Raw genomic sequence first — 22,814 nt, 5'->3', positions numbered from 1 at the left:
AAAAAAAGGTTTATCCAGGTGTCTAAATGTAGCTAGAAAATATTTCTCCCTGCATGTGTCTTACTACTACTTGTTGATTCATTGTGAGGTTTGGCCATTACTGTGCAGAACTCCACACTGACACCACAAGGTTTCACATACATCTGCTGTGGAGGTACAGTTTGAAAGCCAATCATCGTACAAAGGGGAAACTTGAAAACCTATAGTGGACATCTGTACACTGGTTTCAGTGAATTATGAGACATTTTGTGTCCCGTAGTTAGACTTGTAAAAATTAAAAGTATATAAATATTCATAGATTATGACAATATGAGGGAAAAGCACTAGATATCATTTTAGGTTCTTTTTTTAAACAAGGTTATTCAACAAAATATTAATTATCATGATATCTGTATTGACATCAACAAAATTAAGCTAATCTTTACTTTTTTATACAAATCAATACTGTCACCAACCCACATATAGTATAGTGAGAAATTCTGATGAATTGGTGATGTTGAGTTACACTTACTGTAAAACTCAAAAAATCAAAAGTCTAATGTTGGTTCATATGCCTTACACCAGGGGTAGGCAACCTGGGGCTCCAAAGCCAGATGCTGCTCTGCAGTGGCTCCTGTGGCTTTGACATAAAATTATCTGGTACCAAATAATTATAAATAGTAAATTGCAGAGTAGCCACCTCGTAGTAAATCATATTAATGAATGCTCATTTAGACCTGTTCCTAATTTTGAGGGGCTAATTTAGTCTTTATAGGGTGTTACCTTTTATCTAAATATGTTTTGCAGCTTTAGACGGATTTTTTTTTTAAATTTTATTTGGCCAATAATGCCGCTTTTATCAGTAAAGGTTGTCCACCCCTACCCTAAATGAAAGAAAGAAAAATATTTTGATATATTTTCCAACTGTTATTGTGGTACTTTGTTGAACAAAAATAAATGTTACAGACATAATAGAAACTACATATTGTCAGAAAGATAAAAGACAGACTGAGATTGAACAATAAGGACATAAACAAAACAGAGCATTTTTAAAATCTTCAGACAAATAGCTGGTTATCATTGTTGTATGGTGAATTCTCTATTCTTGTTTTACATGTTCAAGAGACTACAGTAAAACATCCACCAAAAAGAATGAATTAAAGGTGCAATTTGGCAAATTAAGATCTGTGTATATAAATGTACTTGTTTCAAATTATTTTCAATAACAAGTACAAGCATCAAATATTATAATATACAAGTCAAATATAAAATATTGGTACCAAAACAATACCACAAGGGGCAACACACAATAAAAGTGCAAGGCAGAACATCTCTTTGTCTGTAATCAATAATTATTTGGACAGAATTGTCCTTTAGTCCATGTTATGTGTCCAGAAACAGGATCATGAGGGTTTTTTTATCAACCGTTGGTGAAACTGTTTTCTCCACTGCGCCTGCGCCATGCTTTCGTCGCGCGTGCTCGTCTCTGATTGGTCCCGGCGGTAACTCCTTTACGGCCGCGCGCTTTCCACCCCTCCCTCTCGTGCGGAAGGAAGCAACATGGAGACAGGTGGAAAAGTGAGTACATTTCCCACAAAATGCACTATGAACATTTTAAAATGCATGATTACCATTTTAACTGTGACTTTATAAGTTGCATAACTGTCGTTTGTAGCGTAAAAAAGAGACATTCTGTCAGCCGGCGTGCACGCGCTCACGTAGTCGCCACTGGTCAGCTGTATGTTGCTGCAATGCTTCACCCCAGAGAGTCTGAGTAGTTAGGTAGCCGTGGAAAGGTGTTTTGATGGCAGTAAGTTTCAGTCACCTCTCACTCAGTTAGCAACAAAAATATGAAGTAGCTGAGAAGCTACACTGGGTTAATGTGTTAAAGGAGACTGCAACAGAGGCAAAGTACACTGCAGCTAACTCGACCTGTCACACACACTGTAGAGCCTCTGTCATGGCTGCAGTCACTCAGTTACTGAAAAAAATACTGTACTTTCTCCTTAGGTCATTAAGTGCAAGGCAGCTGTTGCCTGGGAACCTGGGAAGCCTCTGACCATCGAGGAGGTGGAGGTAGCACCACCCAAGGCCCATGAAATTCGCATCAAGGTAAACAGAACCAGGGTTGGAAATTAGCACAAGCTGGTAAGGTTTGTAAGTGGCTGCCAGATTTGTTTTGTTCACCAGCCAGGTAACCAAAGATAATCTACAGAGTGGCTACTAGATTTTGGACTCCCTACCTTGGAGGAATCACACTGATGGCTAATTTAGTCTGGATCTTCTGAAGTGGAGTTGAATGAGGCACTTCTCCATAGTCTGAATTACACACAGTAGATGTCTGTTGGCATGCCCTCAGTTTGGGGAAGCAGCAACATAACGCACTGTAACATAGCAGTATGTTATCTTTAGCTAACGCTTCAGTAACATTACAAGGTTAGTATTACTCCTCTTATATGTAGTATGTCCCAGATGCAGACATGTATGCAATATGCTAATGTCACTAAGGTTACTTTAATACTTCTCTATAAAGTTTATCTCAAATTATGGAAGTTAACTTTATTAGTGTTCAGTCAGACTGCTGGTGTTGATGGACATATGTAGCGTCCTCTGGCTCCCCGTCACTCTTCCACATCTCCACCCTCTCGTCCAAATATTTGCATGTCTGGCTCCAGAATCCAAGATCCAAGATGCCAAACTCGAGGCTTCAAAACAGCAGTCCACAAACCAATGGGTACCGTCACGGTGGCTACATCCATAATTTTTACAGTCTATGGGAAGCAGACAGGAGTATTGACACAGAAGCTAAGCTATGTACTGCTGCACTAAACAGTTTAAATGTATGTTATATTAAATATGTTTTCACCACTTTACCGTGCCACAGACAGCCTGTTTTGATGGGGAAGCTGTTAACTGCTTCATCTCCCCATCTATGTTCTCGTCAAAGCCGCCAGAGTCCATTGACATAAACAGTAATTTTAGCTCACCCAACACGGGAGCTGCTAATCTACTTATGCGTCTGTCAGCAAGTTTGTTTTTGTTATTGTGTGATTTTGGTGAATCCGAGCAAACCCTTTTAAAAGCCGAACTCACACAGTAACACAAATAAAATGACAGATCAAGGCGGCGGTGGACCAGCAGCTCCTATGTTCAGCAATGTTAAACAACTGTTTTTCTCAATGGAGTCTGGCTTTGACGAGAGTGATATAATGGCTTCAGTTTCCTGTCGGAAATTGCTGACTGCGGCAGGGCAAACACACTCAGTCTGATACTGATTTTTTTTTTTTTTTAGGTAGATAAAATATGTTTCGTTGCTGACCTGTCCTTAGCTTCCATCGCATGCTGAATGACCTCGACTGTATGTAATACACTGACGGTGGATAAAGACCTCACGCAACCCCCACTTCAAAAGATCCAAACTATCCCTTTAACCTAGACATTATATAATTAAGATCATGTTAATATCAGGCCTTAAGTCTTTTCTGTTCTTCTGTTGCATCTAGCAGCTTTATCTGACATAAATTTTAAATGACACTGTGCCTCTCAGCTCTTTGCAACAGGGGTGTGTCATACAGATGCCTACACTCTGAGCGGCAGTGACCCCGAGGGACTTTTCCCTGTCATCTTGGGACACGAGGGTGCTGGAACGGTTGAGAGCGTTGGTGAGGGTGTCACCAAATTCAAGCCAGGTAAAGAGCTGCCAGGCATCATATTGACATTTGATGGAAATCCGTGTCTTTCTTTGACTTCTAATTATTCAAAATTCTTTCTCACCAAGGTGATACTGTCATCCCGCTGTATGTGCCTCAGTGTGGTGAATGCAAATTCTGCAAAAATCCCAAGACCAACCTTTGCCAGAAAATCAGGTAATGCTGTCTGACTCATTAATGCAACACTGACTTGGTGAAGATTGTCTGGTTTTAGTTATAAAACTGAATTTTTCATTGCAGAATAGTTGAACTCACAGCCCCAGGTGCATCACCTCAGGGCAACCAACCAGCCAAGCCCCGTATTGAAGTACAGAGCCATTGAGTTTCATCATACATACATGAAAAGAAAGAATTTTTCTCTGTGCTTCCACCCTGCAGAGTAACCCAGGGCCAGGGTCTGCTCCCCGACAAGACCTCGCGCTTCACTTGCAAGGGAAAGCAAGTGTTTCACTTCATGGGGACCAGCACCTTCTCGGAGTACACCGTAGTGGCCGACATCTCTCTGGCTAAGGTGAACGACAAGGCTCCCATGGATAAAGTGTGCCTTCTTGGATGTGGCATTTCTACAGGTTACGGCGCTGCTCTCAACACCGCCAAGGTGGGTGTCACAGACAGTAGATCACACTACAAAAGCATTTGTGCATGAGTTTGTTTTATTGAGTTTAAGGCATATAACTGTTGTCACATTTTATTGTTTAAAGCTCGTTATGCAGAACAAGCTTGTGTCGCCCAAAGGATACAATGAGCAGAGACTCTAAAATGGGTCAGCCTTATTAATGATGCAGATTTTATGTGCATGTGATTTGTTGCCAAGGGGATCTGCTTCCAAGTTGTTGTTGTTGTTTTGCATATTTTCATAGTGACATAATTTTGAACAAAAAAGAGTCTGTTTTTGACGTGTTCACAATTAATTAGAAAATTAAAAATCATTTATTGGTATGTGAACAGAAAGTATGACATCAGACCCTACAGACATGAGAGTTGTCACTCTCCCTAGCACTTGCATACATTGAAAAATAGAAATTGCAGTAAAGCGCAATATAACATGCAACAAAACCCAGCTCTGATATGTGTATAATTAAATGTGATGAGGCCACATGAGCCAAAAGATAGAGTAGATTTGTTATATGCAAACTTATTCAGTGATATTTGAATTCTCACATTGCTGTTCTTCGTCATGCACACTCAGGTTGAGCCTGGGTCCACATGCGCTGTGTTTGGCCTCGGAGCTGTCGGCTTGGCTGTTATTATGGGCTGCAAGGTTGCTGGGGCAACCAGGATTATCGGTGTGGACATCAACCCTGCAAAGTTCGACAAAGCCAAGGAGTTTGGAGCCACTGAGTTTGTGAACCCGAAAGACCACAGCAGGCCCATCCAGGAGGTGCTAGTGGAGATGACTGACGGGGGCGTGGACTATTCGTTTGAGTGCATTGGAAATGTGCAAATCATGGTGAGACGCATATCAAACATTGTAATAAATAAACTGTGTTAATCTGTTATCCCAGTTGGTCTGTAGATGTACATAGTCTTCACTGTACTCCACAGGTTACACATGTTTATGAAACAGTTTTCATAAGTTAGCAACTCATAAAAAATGACCATTTTCCATTTCCTTGTTTCAGAGATCTGCTCTGGAGGCGTGCCACAAAGGCTGGGGTGAGAGTGTCATCATCGGCGTAGCCGGAGCTGGTCAGGAAATCTCGACCAGACCGTTCCAGCTGGTGACAGGCCGAGTGTGGAGGGGCACCGCCTTTGGAGGTGACTGACTGTATTAGATAATTACTTGGTATGATGAATGTAATGTGGTCTGGCTGCTGTTCAAGCTTTCTGCGAGTTCAAAGTCTGTTGCATATTTTACGGGTAATTAGCATTTTTTTTAGCACTCACTTTATCAGGCGAAAAGTTTAGGGTTAAACTTAGTTTCAAATATTGAGGATGAAAAATGACTAAAGTATAAATCAATAAATAAATAAATGAATGAATGAATTTATAAATTAATACAGGAATAAATAAATATGGAAATAAATAATTAAGTGTGTAAATAACAGGGATCAATATAAATATGAAAATAAATACAGAAATAAATGAACAACAAATAAATACAGAAAAAAATTTGTAATTATGGAAATAAATACAGAAATAAATTGAAAAAAAATAGTAAATGCTGAAATAAATGAATGCATTAATGAAAAAAAATTAGTTGATAAGATATAAATAATTAAATGTCCTAAATATATTTAATTTTTGTTCACCTGCATTTATCAATTTATGTATTTCTGTCTGTATATTAATGAGGCAGAAGGTCTTTATGCATTTTCTTCTGTATTTAGCTTTTTTTTATTCTTTTATGTATTTTTATATATTATTTACTAATTAATTTATTTCCATATTTATTTATGTATCTATTTATTCATTCTGATATTTGTTTATACGTTTTATTTATTAATGCTAAAGCCACTTTTTGTCCACCATAATTAACTGGCGCTGAAGTTTCCTTTCTACAATTTGACTCCAAAAAAAAAAAAAAAGCATGTAATCTTCTGTAGTTTTATTATAACTTCAGGTATTTTTGTTGTTCTACCAAATAAAGTTTGATCCGCCATTTATTATTTATTTTTTTAGTTGGGGAATAATTGCCTTGCCCGAGGCCTTTTGGTGAAACATTAGCTCTCTTTTGTTTAATTTTGGCTAAATGAAAATCCCAGTGATGAAAGTGGTTTTGATTTTCACCTCCAGGGTGGAAGAGTGTGGAGAGCGTTCCTAAACTGGTGGAAGACTACATGAATAAGAAGCTGAAGGTGGATGAGTTTGTGACCCACACTCTGCCGTTTGACAAGATCAACGAGGGATTTGACCTCATGCACGCTGGGAAGAGGTGCGGACTGATAATTTATGCACTCAGTGGATTTTAATTTTCTGCTGCTCTGTTGACTCTAGTTTTTTTTTAGTATCCGAACCTAATTGTGTTGTTTTCCTCACTGCAGTATCCGCACAGTGCTGACCTTCTGAAGTGCCTGAAACACAGACGTCCTTCACATCCGGCCTTTAAACAATCTCCTTCCATAGTTGCAGCACTTATTTTCTCTGCACTTATTTTGCTTTCAGTATTAACAACAGAACACACGATTAAAATGGAAAAAGGTGTCATTAATTTTTTTTGAAAATTAATTTATTCTCTGCATTTCCTTTTGATGCTCACTTACAGACTGATGTGATGTAAAAGAAAATATTACATTCATACATAAAGTCATGTGGCTGCTGCTCTTACTAAGAATAGGCAACAATGAGTCTTTCAGCTTGATTTAGTCACTCCTTTGAGAGTTCATAGTGTGAAAACAGCAGTTATTCATGCTACTTAACAGTTACAGTACACAGCCCCACATTCATACTAAGTACTCATTATGTAACACAATTTACACAGAAAAAAACTTCCTTTGTGCTGAATCTCACAATAAAATACACACATAAGAACTTGTTTTACATACGGTAATATTTAAAAAGTCAGAAAATGTACCTAAATATAGTCTACATTGATTTCTTTGTAAGGTCATCACAGTTTCTGAGAGAGCATACCGCAGCCTGATAGGACCACAGGCTTCATCCTGAGTAAAAGATAATATTAATCACACATGATGTATCTGCTGTTCATGTGTGAACCTCATGACTGTTTATCACCCACAGGAACATGGTTTATCACTGCCCGTTTCCACTAAGCCTGCATGTTGTAAAATATATGTATGAAATTTATGGCCACAGTAAACAAAGCCTATAGCGTGCTCCAACAGGGGTGATAAACAGACTGAGAATGATGCTGGGTTCACTGTGTGTTTTTGCCATATAACCTCAAAGTGCAGTACAATAAGCATCAAGGTTTCATTTGCAAACGTTTCTTAATGCTGCCTTCACTCTTAACGACTTCCAGCGTATGTACATAACATTGTATGTGCAATCAGACAATCAGTTACACAAATTATGAATGTTTTGCCAAATTATACTGCCACAGGTTGTGTGGCATGTTTCGTGCCTTTTAAGTTTAAACATTTAAAGAAGTGACGTTTGCTGTTTGAGGGCATGGTTCATGTCCACTGAGACGATCTTTTAGACCAGGGGTAGGCAACCTGTGGCTCTTGAGCTACATGCGGCTCCTTCGCGCTTCTTCAGTGGCTCCCTGTGGCCTTTAAACATTTCATCAACCAAAGTGTGCTTCAAACATCTTTTCCTGCCAAACCTCAAAAGCGGTGGCTACTCTTAAATCTCCCTAGCTAGGCTAGCTATGGGAAAGAAATAATTTATTAGTTTCCTGGACAGCTCCATTTGCTTTCACCACCAACTCTGCAGAGTTAAAGTTCCAAATAATAACAAACAGCCCACTGCAGAGGAGCCACCTTGTAGTAAAATATGTTAATGCATGCTCATTGAGACGTATTAGTGGTGTTGATTGGCTAATTTAGACTTAATATGCTGTGTTTCCTTTATTATAGGGTTCAAATATGTTCTGTGGCTCCTTATTATTTTTGGTCAAAAATGGCTCTTTTGATAGTAAAGATCGACAACCCCTGGTTTAGACTGTCATTTTAATCAAGGGCTATGTAAGTAATCTGATCTCAGAAATAAGAAATACATAACTGATCCCCAGGGTGAAATTGGGACATGTTACAGTTGCTCTTAGGATGCATACAGGCATGGAGAAATTAGAAGAAAAGAGAAATAAGAAGTAAGCAAAAAATGTGCGTTATTACTACAATATCTCACAATATATACATATAGATGTAAGAAATAAGAGGTATGTTGTTTGAGAAATCTGTACACATATGTACATCGTACCACAATCTCCTGGCATTGCAGGTCATCCAGACAACATGTAACACACTGACATTTGTGACAGTAACAAAGTGGCAATGCTGCTAAAAGACTGCGATGAATCAGATTATGGAGAGCCCATATTTCTCTTGCTGAATAGGCTTTGGGGACCCCTGCCTGATCATACTGAAAAAAGTTTTATGAATGAATGAATCGATTAAAAACAATCACAAAATAGACTACAATAAAATACACACATAATTCACAAAGCTTTATTTACACGAATCTTCTCACACTCAATAACCGGAGAAGGAATAAGCTGAATCTGTAATCATTTAACATTGTAAGGCTTTTTAAAAACTCAACAGAGGGCAACACAATTTTAAATCAGCACATAGTTAATTTCATAACTTGACTCCCAAAACTGAAACACATCTGTATTTTACACTGGTTCTCACTTTACATACTTCATCAATAAACACCCCTCTTGAATTATAATTTCTATTTCTCAGTGAATTTTTTATATTTTTTTTTAAACACAGACAGAAAGGACTTTGTTCACAACTGGAAAAAGTATTTCCAATGTTTTTTAATACACAATGTCTGGAAATTTTAAGGTGTAGGATGCTAGAAACACTACATATTGATTAGTAGATTCATGACAACCAACTTTATGTATTATTTTAATGGCTCATTTCTGAGGTTCAATCACAGGAGCTATATTCGATTGTTGTTCTGTATGCCACAAAAGAAAGTTAAGGATGATGATCACAGGTACACCTTTACTTAAAGTACATTTATTGCTTAATTTTCCATTGGAATAATTCAATTGATCAGATCTATTCCTACCAAGGACAATTGTTTACTACTAACCTAGTTACTTTATTGTTTATACTCTACCCATTATCAATCATCAATAACAGGAGGAAGATGACATTGTTTCCCACGGTCTGGAATCTGGAACAACCTGTTCTCCTGTCCATTCTCCTGCGCATGCGCCAAGAGAGCACCAGATGGCCCAATCAGCTATTTTACCCCCACACGCCAAAAAATCTGAGAGTGATTTCTAGAAGATGGCGACCGCTCTGGTGGTGAGTGCACCGCAACACACTTGTAGTAAAGTCACTGAGTTTCACATGTAACTCCAGAAGCTGTGCGTTTAACTACAGTTTAAACACCGACGTTAAAAGACAAGGACGGCTCAGAGACTTGTCAGGCTCGGTCACTGTTTGAACTTCCTGTTACTACCTCTGACAGGTAACACAACTCGCTAGACACAAATATTAATTAGCAGCACTCTAGATTAACTGTGACGGTAGTCGCCTTTTATTTTAGATTATTCCTACCACTAACCTTCGTACAAATCACAACCACTGCTGGTGATGTGTGTCAGAGCGGGGGAAAGATGCCCGGTGAAGACACAGTGTAGACCGGGTGGATAACTCGGTCGGTCCCCTGAGATGAACTCTGATGTTGGATGAATGAACGCACGCGCCGCTAACGGTTCCCAGTCAACCGTCGGATAGGATCTTAAACAGACAGATAAACGTTTCTAACGGGCATTATGAATATAATAATACGAGGGTAATTATTTTACCTTACTATAGCGACAAGTCAGGGGTTTGGCAGGTTACCAAAACACCTGTTATACGATGTAAAACGACGAATTTGCCATAAATGCTACTGTTTGTGAAGAGGTTTCACTGCACGAGGACATTTAACTTTATCAGGAGTTGATGTTATTCACTGTGGGTAATATCAGAGCATCTGCAGGTCCTTAAAAAGTATTCATTTTTCCACATATTAGGCCTTAAAAGTTATTAAATTGTCTTAAACGGAAAGTTCAGATTGTTTGAAGTCTGTTTGTGTGGAGTATTTCTCCATAGTCAGTGTATTACATACAGTAGATTGTAGAGTGTACAGTTTGCACACCCCCAGTTTAGAGAAGCAGGCTGGAGTCTGACATGGAGGCTGAGCAATGTACTGCTGTAGAGGGGTCAGCGACAAAACGAGTTTTAGCCACCTAGAGAAAAAAAATCCTTCCATTTTCATCCACTTATCCAAGACCAGGTCTCGAGGGCAGCAGGCCAAGCAAAGCACCCCAGACGTCCCTCTCCTCAGCAGTGCTTTCCAACTCCAAGGTGTTCCCAGGCCAAATGAAATATGTAATCCCCTCCAGTGCATTCTGGGTGCCTGGAACACCAAACCACCTCAACTGACCCCTTTTCAACGTGAAGGAGCAGCAGCTCTACTCTGAGCTCCCTCCAGATGTCTGTGCTCCTCACCCTGTCTCTAAGGCTGAGCCCAGACACCCCACAGAGGAAACCTATTTCGGTTGCTTGTATCCACGGTCTCATTCTTTTGGTCACAACCTATGCCCATAAACTACCCTACCCATAAGCTTATGACCAAAGGTGGGGGTTGGGACATAGATGGACCAGTTAAAAAATTAAATATCTGTTTAAGTGTATGCCATATCTAGAGTGTTTTCACAGCTTTACCTTAATGTCAGACAGTTTCCTACAGGTAAATGAAGTGCTCTTTTCAAAGCCAGACTCCATTGAGAAAAAGTGATTACCATTGCTGAGTACAGGGGCTGCTAGTCTACCACTGCCTTGAAAAGTTATTGTGTGATTTTGGTGATTTAAAAGGATTAGTTCAGATTCACCAAAGTCATACAAGAAACTAACTAACTGATCGAGGCAGTGGTAGACCAGCAACTACTGTGTTCAGCAATGCGAAATCACTGTGTTTTTGAATTAAATCTGGTGGCTTTGATGGGGAATTGAAGCCGTTCACAGCCTTCCCGTCAGAATGGGCTGCCTGACAGGAAGGTAAAGTGGTGAAAATACTCTAAGTATAGCATACACTTAAACTGGGTCTTTATTTAGGTGGCTAAAATATGTATTTTAGCTGACTAGCGTCCACAGTAGTACATTGCTTAGCCTCTGTGTCAGAATCCTGCCTGCTTCGCCAAACTGGGGGCATGCCAAAATCCAAACTGTCCCTTTTGAATTTGGTCTTAATTGCCATAAACATCTCATCTAATTTCATCAATCTGTTTTTTACTTGTTTTTGTCACAATGAGTCTGGCTCTTCTGCATAACAGTCCACATTTCTGATGTTACAAATCTTTAAACCTTCCACTGAATATAATACTGTCTTTTATTCTGTGTGCACTTACCTGTTTGCAAAATTTAGATTGACCTAACTCACTCTGTATTCTTACATAAATCCTGCCTCTGCACAGGACCACATATATACTTCTTACTTGTATACTTCACTGCAGTGAAGTGCAGCTTGAATTAGAAAAAGATGATTTGCCCAAAAATAAGTCTTTAAATTTGTTTAAAAGTTATCTTGGAAAGGTACCCAGACACCCTGGGATACGAACTAAATTTGAGCTTGTTGGTTCTTGGATTCTAAGTTGCCCCTGTTACATTTAGTGGTTATATGCGTAAATATAATCTTTTTATTTTTGTTCATGACATTAGCTGCCAAAGCCCTCCATACAAATGCAGGGTAAACAGGGTAAAATGTTTGTTTAATTGTGATATTAGTCTCAAGGACAGGTGTAAAAAATCATATCGACTTTAACTTTATTATTCAGGGAAGGAAATTCATTTGAAGTGCCAAAAAATACACAAAAATGAATAGGAATAGGAACAGTGTAACACTAAAATAAAACGTACATTCCTGTCGCAGGGTGCTGTGTCATGTAGTCCTCCCTCCCTACCTGAATAAAGAATTCCAATATGTTATTTCTATGGCCTTGGAAAGTTCAATCAGTACTTGTGAACATGAGCTACTCTCTCAAAGCCAGAAACCAGAAGTAAGTCTCACTCTTGTGATGTCATCAGGTATAAAGTCTGGAGCTGGTCCCTAAACCGCGAATGCCTGACTTAGTGGACCTACAAAATAATTTTCTTTTTTATGCCGAGATGCTCTCAGTCCTGAAACAGAAAATGTACCCATATACTGAGAACGTTGCCCTGGGTGCTCTGTGTCATCTATAACATCTTTCACCATGCATTGTCTGTGGGGCAGCTCTAATGCTTGATGACAAAATTTGAGTTTAATCACTCTACTCTTTGGATTTAGGATAAAGTTGTTCATGTTTACTGATATTTTTGGACTGTTTTAAACCACAGGAATAACATGTATGAGTTTTGAAAATGAGTTCCCTTTTTTTTTAACTATTAAAACTCCCCAAATAAAAATACCCCCAGTCGACGATCTACTCACACACACCTCTTGCATACTCTTTAAAGTATCAAAGCTATGACAATAAAAACTACAAAGGTTCAAATAGGCTGTAACAGCGCAACAGTGCCAGTAGCCATCATCACAGATGGCAGATAAGAAACATGGCAGTTGTAAAAATGTTCTTTTTTGACATTTCTTTGTTGTATTTTTAAATGCATCTTTGAACTTTTTTTTTTTAGGTGTCAACCTCAGTCCCTACTAATCCTGAAAAGGAAAAATGTGTAACAACCATTCCAAAGGTGTTGAGTCCTGAATCCTATATCAAGCATCCATTACAAAACAAGTAAGACCAAAGCTCTGTTTATCTCTCTTTTCTTTTTATCACAACAGAGTCGAGCAGGTTTATGTCTCATCTCAATATCAGGTACAATAGTTTTGTGGATTTTTGTGCATCTCTTCCAGTGAAAGGAGTTGTTAATGAGCAACGTGACTAATGAGGGAACACGTGCAGTTTGTCTGTAGTAACTCGTCTTTTGATTTGCAGGTGGGCTCTTTGGTTTTTCAAGAATGACAAAAGCAAAACATGGCGAGCCAACCTGCGTCTCATCTCAAAATTCGACACTGTGGAAGACTTCTGGGCGTAAGGATAATATTATTTCTACTAAATCAAACCTATTTATTCATAAAACAATTTGCTGCAGACTTGGTTCAGCTATTATGGAGGAGAAGTTAAATTTGAATGTGAGGACACAGCATCCTCAATTAGCTGATATTGGAGACCATATTAATCATCTTAATTTACTAACCTGTGTTCCTCCACCAAAAAGCAATGTAACATTCTGGAAAATAACTCTTAAAATGTAGTTTTCTTGTTCATGTTGTACTCTTAACACCTGTTCCAGTCAATATACTGTGACACTGGATACATTTGCTCGATGATCAGTTATCAGTTATTTGAAATGCCTGAAGTTAAAATTCATATTACACCATATTTCTGTTGAACATAAAATATTGTCCATCCTTCCCAGATTATACAACCACATTCAGCTATCAAGTAATTTGATGTCCGGCTGTGACTACTCGCTGTTTAAGGTAAGTGTGCTTTTATCATTGAACAACATATCCATTAAAGGGCGGGTCCATCTGCGTTCTTTTCTGTGTTTGTCAGGTGGAAGCTCCCACTCAGCCATGACCAAAAAGCTGTTCCAGAGGTTACAGCGTTATCTATGCTCTCTCTAAAGCCATCTGTAGTTCAGGTGTATCTTCAGAACCAAAACAAAAAATTTCCTTAAGTTTCATTTCCACCAAGCAGTATGGTTCAGTTCAGTTGAGTTCGGTACGCTTTTTTCCCCCCGTTTCTACTATGAAAAGTTGTGGATGGTACCAACCGTTCTGTACTGTCCCCATTTTTGGTCCCCCCTCTGTTGGGGTACCTAGCACACAGATCTGGTACTAAAAGATGGAGCTGTGAACACTGCAGTCTGATTGGTCAGTAGAGGACGGTCACTCTGCTCAGGGCTGAGTTTTGGCTGGTTTTGAAACTCATGTAACCACTGTTTATACTGTGGAGAGTTTTAAATATATTAGTAAACTATGACTATAAAATGAAAGGATGTTTTGTTGCCTCTCACATCAGCTATAGACAGAGAAAAAATAACTTAATTCACTGGGCCGACTGCCAGCGACATTTACTTGTAATGTTACTAAATGTAGGAGTTGACGACTTCTGCTAGTTTTAAATATCCCATCGGGAGAGACTCTCTCTCCAGCTTGATATTTTTTGTTCTGAAAATGTCGGTGTGTGACCTCAATCTTTGGGCGATAAACAAGGTGCAGACCTTTCTGTGTGTTACCAATGATGAGGAAATACAGCGAAAGCTAGACGGAGCAATGACTGACAACAACCCCGCCCAAATTTAAGAGTACTGTTTGTGGTGGAAACGCTAGGGTCTAGGTACCATGTCTGAAGGGTCACTTTTGGTTCCAAAGGTACTTTAACAAAAGTGTTTGGTAGAAATGGGGCTTTGGTGTATTGTGATTCTGGTCCATTTAGTGCCATCTCATTACAAAGGAACCAAGAGTATTAAACATGAAGTGACATGGCTTGATGGGTATTTCATTCATGTGAGTGAGTTTTGCAGACTTGTGACTCTCCATCATCAGTTATACATGTACCCATTTGGTGAGGGGAATCAAAACAGTTTATTTCAGTTAGTAGCAGAAAGTCAGGCTGCACTTCACTGAACTTCACTTTATCTTCTCTGGTGGCCACAAAGAGCTTATGAAAGAAAGAGTTGGTTATGAGCATCAGTCAAGACTGAAACTGGATCTTATCTGTCATAAATGTGACAGAAACAAGATGGAAATGTGTCATCTTGTGCTGCAGTATGGAGCAGAATTATAGCTGTCAGATGAAGGTGGTTGCTACTTAGGTTTTACTCACAGATAATGAGGATTTGCCGCAATACAGTGGAGGAAAATCCTTGCATGTACATGCTGGGATGGTTACCAAATGCATATCAAACTAGAGAACATGTTTCTGGGCAGTTGCCATGATCAGCAGATGAATCATATAATCACTTGTTTTGTTCGGCTTTTGAATTCATAGAAGGCAAGGCTCTTGTGGTACATTCCTGAAGAACTAAAGAAAACAAACGTGTTGTAGTGAGGCGCTGGCTTGGGGGTGCATATCAAAGGAGAGTGGGAAAAGCTGAAGACCCATAACTTTGATTGAGTCTTTTGATTTTTCTAGCAACATCTCCTGTCTTCAGGGTCTTTGTTTTCTTCTTGCCGCATTATTCTCACCACAAACTGTCCAAAGTCAGTCTGGAAGCAGACTGAGCCCACCTGATCAGTTGGTATTGGTGTCATTTCTTGACCTGTGTCCTCCTGAGACCCTGTGTCCTGAGAACATCACGTTTTGGGTTTACTTGACCTTATACTTCATTCTACTTAACTTAGACCTGTTGTCCTTGTTTCTGGACACTTTGTGCCATCTAGTGGTAGTAAGAGCACAATACTCCAATCCATGTAAAAACAAGATGGCAGTCATCTCTGTCAAGTCAGTCTGCAGCTGATCCCAACATAAAAGGGGACTAGGTTCAAAACTTCATCACATTTTATGGGGCAGGCAGCTCTGCCCCACCGATCTCAGAACAACAGGCACTGATAATTAAAGGTAATGTACCTACCCATATGACTATAGGGATTACGGCAATAGGCGAATTTGCCAAAATGTCGAACTATCCCTTTAAGTTGTAGTTACAATATACAGGAACATATATATTTTTTAGCATATTTGATGGCTTTAACTCTGAAATATTTTTTTCTTTAGATAATAGTTTTCTCAAAAAATAATTGGACTTTACTTATTTCCTGTTTTTAGACAAATTGGGAATGCATATTTGATTGTTTCTTCTGTGCAGTAGTTGACCCCTTCAATCTAAAATCATAGGTATTTTATTTGTCTAATAGGAACCACACAACCCATTCTCATTTGCGTGGTTTATATGGGATGGTTTGACTTTTTTTTCCTCCTGGTTTGACTCGAATACATCAATGTTTCTACCTTTTTATCACATCCATGTTCTGTCTGGATTATAGCCACAAAATGCTTCTCCAGCTAAAAACTGAGAATGTGATCAAACCAGACAGAACTGTATATCAAGATGTCAAAGCTGGCCACAAGTCCACACAAATTGAATCTAGAGCGTGTCTCTTTTATCAAGTGACATAATCTATATACAGTGACTGCATTAATTGTCTAACTGCAACTTGCAGGTTAGAGCCCTCAGTGAATCAGTTTTTAAGTTTTCAATTTTAAAAGAAATATACCTAAATATACACTACAGTGACTCCTAGCATCATCGTTCTCATAAGGATTTTTTACTTCAGCATCAAGAAAAGCCCAACGGGATGTCTTAACAAGGGGGAGAGCGGCCAAATTAAACAGTGGCACATATGGATGAAATTGGTAGTTTTGAGACAGAAGAAGTCAATTAAGTGTATTCATATACATATGACAGCGGTCACATCACAACAGTTATAGTCTGATATATGATAGCAAACTTTACAATGAACTAGTACTGGTGATATAGTACTGGCAGGAGTATTGATAGTTATCCATAACAGAAACTAATATGCAAATATCAGCCACATCTTGTTTTGCAGAATATAATGCCACACTAACTTACGTCTTAAATTATGCTTTTAGAGGAACAACGATAAAACTTAACCACTTTCTGTACTATTAGTGATGGATCTATGGATATCTTTGGATTTTTTGGTGTTTCTGACCTTTGACCTGTATGTGGATACAGGATGGGATTGAGCCCATGTGGGAGGATGCACGGAATCGACGAGGTGGCCGCTGGCTGATAACTCTGTCCAAGCAGCAGCGTAGAGCAGACCTGGATCGGTTCTGGTTGGAGACGGTATGTTCAGTCCTGTCGAATATTGGTGACTTTAACTATCCCATTATAAGTTGTATCTATCAGCTTTTAACTGCTCCCCAGTAAAAATGCCTGCTTCTCCTACAGCTTTTGTGTCTTGTGGGCGAAGCTTTTGGTGACTACAGTGATGACGTGTGCGGAGCCGTGATCAACGTGCGAGCCAAAGGAGATAAAATAGCAATATGGACCACGGACTACGAAAACAAAGATGCCATCACACAAATAGGGTAACCTGAAGATGCCACGATCACTGATGACAAATCTTAACATGTTAAAAAGAATCGGTACATTAGATCAACTGAAGGAAATCTTTTCTCACTGAATTTATAGTGCACGTAAAACCCAAATGCCCCCCAAATTTTTCCATACATGGGCTGACATGGCTTTACTTGGTTTGAATCGGCACCTCAGACCAGAGTGGCAAAGATTTGTGTCTCCATTACAACAGGGCTTCCCGCTTGACGGTGTGTCTTTAACTGATAACATGCTTGTCTTGAGTCAATGACATTCTAAAGCAGCAGGCTGATACACAGCTAAAGGTCCCACATTATTTTGCTGCAAGTGGTTTTCCATGACACAGCACGGCAGATATGCAGGTGAGCCTGTTGACTGCAGCTCTTCATCTAACATCTCGCTGTGGCTGGTATTAGTAGACTTGTTTTTATAAAAGAGTAGCTGCTAACAAAGTCCTGCCTATTCAGTAATAAACACATCCTTTAAATTCTTCAAAAAAAGGTCTTCTGTTATTTAAAAGTGTTCATTTGAAACAGCAAAATAAGGACATGTTGACTTTTTATCAGCAGTAGCTCAACACGACTTCTATACAGCTGAAAGCAAACATGAAACAGTCAAAGCAGACATCTAAAAGTACAAACAGGGACGCAGGGGAGAAACTAAACTCCAAACCACAGAGATTCAGTTAAAGGCTACAAAAGTACTGAGAGCTGAAGACACAGAGGATTTTAAAACCATTTTTCTCTCTGGTTTCCTGAACAGACATGAGTTTAGTGTTACAACACAGGCTTGTTTGATGGGGAAACAGGGGAGAAGGGAGGTGTCAGGGGATAGCTGTGTTTGGCAAGACGTCACCACTATCCTCTTGGAGGCGGTTGGGTGTGCTTTTGGCCTGACGCCAGAGATGTTTCATTTTGGACGTGGCGTGGCATGCTGAAACTGTCAAACGCAAATCGGTGTGACATGCTTTGACTCGGCACAGTCAGAAGTGCCAATGGAAGCCCTGATATAGAACCATTTTTAAACATTTAAAAGATTATGTAAGGCTCTTCTTCTGTTTTTTCTAACTTGGAAAATAGTTTTATAGTCCCAGATAGTTTTAAATGAGTTACTTGTATTTTAAAGTCTTAAGGCTGCTGTGAAACTGCGCCTACCAAGTTTGTCTTGGGTGTGTCAGTACAAGAGACAAACAAGAAAGGACGGCAGAGGAGATATACACACACGCACACCAGTGTAACTCGGCTGGAAAGCAACAAATAGGTCCACAGGCCGAGATCAGTAATATTAATAATAATAAATTCTGTTTATATAGCATCTTTCATACATAGTGCTTTACAATAAGAGCAGCATAAGCACTGAGTGATGCACATGAAGACAGACAGAATGAACACAAAATCAGAGTTGTAAAACTATAAATTATAAATTCAAGTAAGATTTTAAAAGAGTTGCAGCAGCGTAAAGTGTAAATATAAAGAGTTTCAGACTTGTATCAGGAAGTCAGTGCTAGTTAAAGTCAAAGGCTGCATCCCTGATCTTCTTTCAGCTGTTGCTGTGAACCTCCAGTAAACCAGCAGCAGATGCTTGCAGTGTTCTTGGAGGCAAATAGTTAACAAGTTAGTAGTGTTGCTTGGTCCAGCTCAGACTGGCCTGATGTGCGCTGTCCTCTTGGTTCTGGTTAATAGCAGAGCTGTGGAGTTTTGAATGAGCTGCAGTCAATGCAAAAATAGTCCATTTATCTAAATGTCTGTGCGAAAAAAGTGCTCAAAGTGCAAAAAAAATGATAGAGTGAATAAAAACAGCAAACGTTTCAGTCCTTGACTACCATCAGTGCTACTGACATGACTGCTTCACAGAACAGATGCAGACACAGGCAGATTGACTATTTTTGCGTTGATCTCAGCCCCTGGACCTTTATGCGACTCTCTAGCCCAGTTACATTGGTGTGCTGGTATCTCCTCTGCCGTCCCTACTTTTATTTTACTCACTAGTACAGTGTTAAATATGCATTTAGCTTTTAAATCCCCAGTATCATGTTTCAGCTTTTCTCTCCTTTGTAAAGAAAATCCCTCTGGGGCAAAATATGTTAAAGATACAGGATCACTGGACGACCTCGGAGAATTACTTTGCTGCAGCAGGATACATTAATAGAGATAACACTGGGGAGGATTATGTACGTTATAGGCCAGTCTGTCTTTCAGTTGTCATTTATAGGCACATTAAGAAATGGTTTTCTGTGTTTATCTGCTAATGTGTTTGTTCTTTTTGCCTTTTCTTTAGGCGTGTGTACAAAGACAGATTAGGCGTCCCACCAAAAGTGATCATCGGATACCAGTCACATGCAGACACGGCCACAAAGAGCGGCTCCACAACCAAGAACAAGTTTGTTGCCTGAACACCGGAATCACCCACCATGCCTTTTTCTGTTCTGTAATGTTTCCATGAATGTAACTGACATGTTTACCCACTAACAAACATTTGAAGAAGAGATAAAGCTGTTTCCTTTCTGTTTGTTTCTATTTGTTGCCTCTTCACCAAAGCTTTTGTTTACAGTGAGAGGATGTGCAGCTGAAATGTAGCACTGTTGTCTGAACTTTATTTTGTGTGTTGGTGGGCTGAAGATGAGCAAAAGATGTTTTGATGCCCATATCTCAGTTTCAAATGGCAGCTGCATATTGTTGGAGAATTTGTTGTTCTTTATCCTTCACTTAAGTGTTTGTCAGTTATTTTCTTAAAGTACTTAAAGTAAAACATTTTCGACTTGGGTATCAGCTGTAGCTCTTTGTTAGTCCTGTAATGTGACACAGTCAGTTTACAATATAAATGTGTTGATTTATTGCACTTTTAGTTGCACATTGGAGTTTTTAACCATACATTGCAACTCAACGCACATCTTCTGAACATGAACAGCACTAACAGGTGGATTAAAAAACTTGAATTCAGCAGAGTCATAGAGGTTTTGACATCTTTGTGCAGTTGTTTTTCAGTTTGACAAATTATCAAGTCACTTTATTGCTGTTGTATCAAATAGAATATCTAAAAGTGAGCTGTTTTCTTTCTCATGAAGCAGCTTGTGCAATATAGGAAGAAATAATATTGAGGTATGTGGTGCTTCGTCAAGATTTGAAAGTCTGCCACTCAAGCAAAACACAAATTTCTTGTTAAAATGGATCAGGAAGCATCATAACTATGTGCCTCAGATTTATCACAAGAGCAAAAGTGAGCCATTCATACCTGAGCTCTTGATATACTTTAACCTCTTATGAATCTCGAGTTTTGAGTTTAAGAGCACAGAAAGATGTCAGTGATAAAAGCAGCATTTTGCATCTCAGTCTGTCTTAATAGTGAGGATGATATTTTTTCAAATGTACATATTGTTTGGTGTGTCTTTTTTCCCGTACAAGTGCACAAGCCATGTTACAGTGTGAAATGTTTAGTCAAAAAGTTTACTTGTTAGTTTGGTACTGATCTACTGCTTTGATGAAGTGTACATAGTCCACTCCGGATATTGTTTTGTATGTGGCAAACACAAAAAAAAGTAAAGGTTTGAAGGGATTGAACTGTGCCTTGAATGTAACACCCTGTCCTATATTTTGATGTACAAAGGAGTGATATAAATAAAATTAAAAATTAAGTTTGAATCATGAACTGATTATTTTTGATTGTTAAATCATAATGGCGTGCCATATTTTCCATTTAATGGTGGTTTAGAGCAGTGGTTCCCAACTGGTCCAGCAACATATCCCCCTGATGTTGCCCGGCGCCATTAAACTATAACAGCAACTGGCCCATGCATCATGCTGACATTAAAGGACAACTTTTCATTGTTGTCTGACGCCGGAGTCAATGACCAAGCACCGGTTTCGCTCTTTATATGCATCGCATATGATTATGTGGGTTATATATGAATTGGAGAGCATTACTTTTCATTAGTGTATGTACAGTATAGTATATAGTAGTATATGTACAGTCAGTGCATGAAAACAGACTGTTACCACTGTTTATGATTAGCATGCTAACATGCTAAACTAGGATGGTGAACATGACAAACATTACACCTTATAAACTTCAGTGTTAGCATTACCAATGTGAGTGTGTTAGCATGCTGGCGCTAGCATACGTGCATGGCTAGGTTTAGGAAAAAAGAACAGGGTTTGGCATTAGAATCTTACGGGACGCGAATGCCCCTCTCATGGGTGAAAATCTGTGTTTCTTGGACCGATCTGCCACCGCCTGCCCCATTTGAACTTTTGCCACCTTAAATTTCGTCCTTGTCCCACCACATTTCCCCCTGACGCCACTTGGGGCCGTTAAACTATAACGGCAACCGGCTGTGTATCATGCCAAAGTTAAAAGGCGCTTTTTTCGCTGGTTTCTAATGTTGCAAGCACTGCCTAAGTGCCAGATTTCAACGACCTTGGAGAGAGACTGGACTCCAAAACAAGCACATTTAGTGGACGTATATCGACAGTGTTTAATTGCCCGCTGGGATCAAATTGCAGCCAGTTTTGTCTCACTAAATATTGGACCAGTTTTTTAAAAAAAAAATGCTTGTGTCTTTTAGACACAAAACATGGAAAACTAGGTTCCATTTTGGGGGAAAAAATGAAGTTATCATTTGAGTAGCCCAATTTATACCTGATAAGATTATAGAAAGATGCTTATCTTTGAAAAAAAAAAGCTTGAGGATATTTCCATCATCGTCATGGCATTTACAAGCAGAGAATAATTACACTCAAAGCTGAAAACATGAGACAAGCCTGTTATTAATACACCATTACATCTTACATCGCAGCTTTATGAACGCTCTATATGTATGCTAATAATAGGCTTCTCAGCAATTTATAATATCTCAAAGCATCTGCAAGTAGCTCTCCATCACTCCTTTAATACTTACTCTCAGCTCGTGTTGAGTAATGGGAGGTGGAAATCATGTTCTGCGTTAATCACATGTTTTCTGGAGGCTGTTTGAAACGATGATCATCACTAACACTATCTACTGTATCTTCTCTCCTTGTTACACTGTCAGTATGTGGTACGTTTGTAATCTGATTTTTTGCCTGTTTGCTTCTTAGCAGTTTAAGGGAGATAAAGGGATTTCTGTTGCAGCTACAGTAATTTATGTCTCAGCTGGTCTCCACCTTTATTAGGCCGGACAAATTGCAGTTGGACTTAAAGGGGCTTAAAGTAATCTATGACATCCATTGACTGCTTACTTGAGAGCAATAGCCACGCAGCCCTTCCTGTTCCTTTGAAATTAGCCTGTCTGTAATTGACACGATCAATCAAAGCACATTTTCACACCAGAGACAACTCAGAGGAAATTAGAAGAGAGAGCCGCAGAAATGTCTCGAGAGGTTTGTAAGGTTAAGGGTTTACCTCGCGATGCAAAACACAACAAACAGCCTCTGTTGAAAGCCTTTTTAGTTGTGTTGCT

At 39.2% G+C, this 22,814-nt stretch overlaps 2 protein-coding genes across 3 annotated transcripts; both read left to right on the top strand.

Moving 5' to 3' along the window:
• Positions 1 to 1,447: 1,447 nt before the first annotated feature.
• On the top strand, positions 1,448 to 6,840 carry LOC126388806 (alcohol dehydrogenase class-3). 2 transcript variants are annotated; one of them, XM_050042095.1, is made up of 9 exons: positions 1,448 to 1,557; positions 1,990 to 2,091; positions 3,527 to 3,668; positions 3,758 to 3,845; positions 4,068 to 4,287; positions 4,879 to 5,139; positions 5,312 to 5,447; positions 6,426 to 6,564; positions 6,674 to 6,840. In XM_050042095.1, exons 1-9 carry the CDS (start codon positions 1,540 to 1,542, stop codon positions 6,696 to 6,698), a joined length of 1,131 nt encoding a protein of 376 aa, XP_049898052.1. In that variant the 5' UTR covers positions 1,448 to 1,539; the 3' UTR covers positions 6,699 to 6,840. The 2 variants fall into 2 exon arrangements, with proteins under 2 accessions (XP_049898052.1, XP_049898053.1); XM_050042096.1 differs by lacking the exon at positions 1,448 to 1,557 and adding an exon at positions 1,769 to 1,789.
• A 2,468-nt stretch (positions 6,841 to 9,308) lies between these two features.
• LOC126388807 (eukaryotic translation initiation factor 4E-1A-like) lies at positions 9,309 to 20,320 on the top strand. Its single transcript, XM_050042097.1, has 7 exons — positions 9,309 to 9,580; positions 12,935 to 13,038; positions 13,240 to 13,335; positions 13,724 to 13,787; positions 17,015 to 17,128; positions 17,234 to 17,373; positions 19,658 to 20,320. Exons 1-7 carry the CDS (start codon positions 9,563 to 9,565, stop codon positions 19,770 to 19,772), a joined length of 651 nt encoding a protein of 216 aa, XP_049898054.1. The 5' UTR covers positions 9,309 to 9,562; the 3' UTR covers positions 19,773 to 20,320.
• Positions 20,321 to 22,814: the final 2,494 nt, after the last annotated feature.

This window comes from Epinephelus moara, chromosome 4 (genome assembly GCF_006386435.1).
Source record: "Epinephelus moara isolate mb chromosome 4, YSFRI_EMoa_1.0, whole genome shotgun sequence".
NCBI classification, from domain to species: Eukaryota; Metazoa; Chordata; class Actinopteri; order Perciformes; family Serranidae; genus Epinephelus; species Epinephelus moara.
This window is presented reverse-complemented; position numbering and strand designations above follow the sequence as displayed.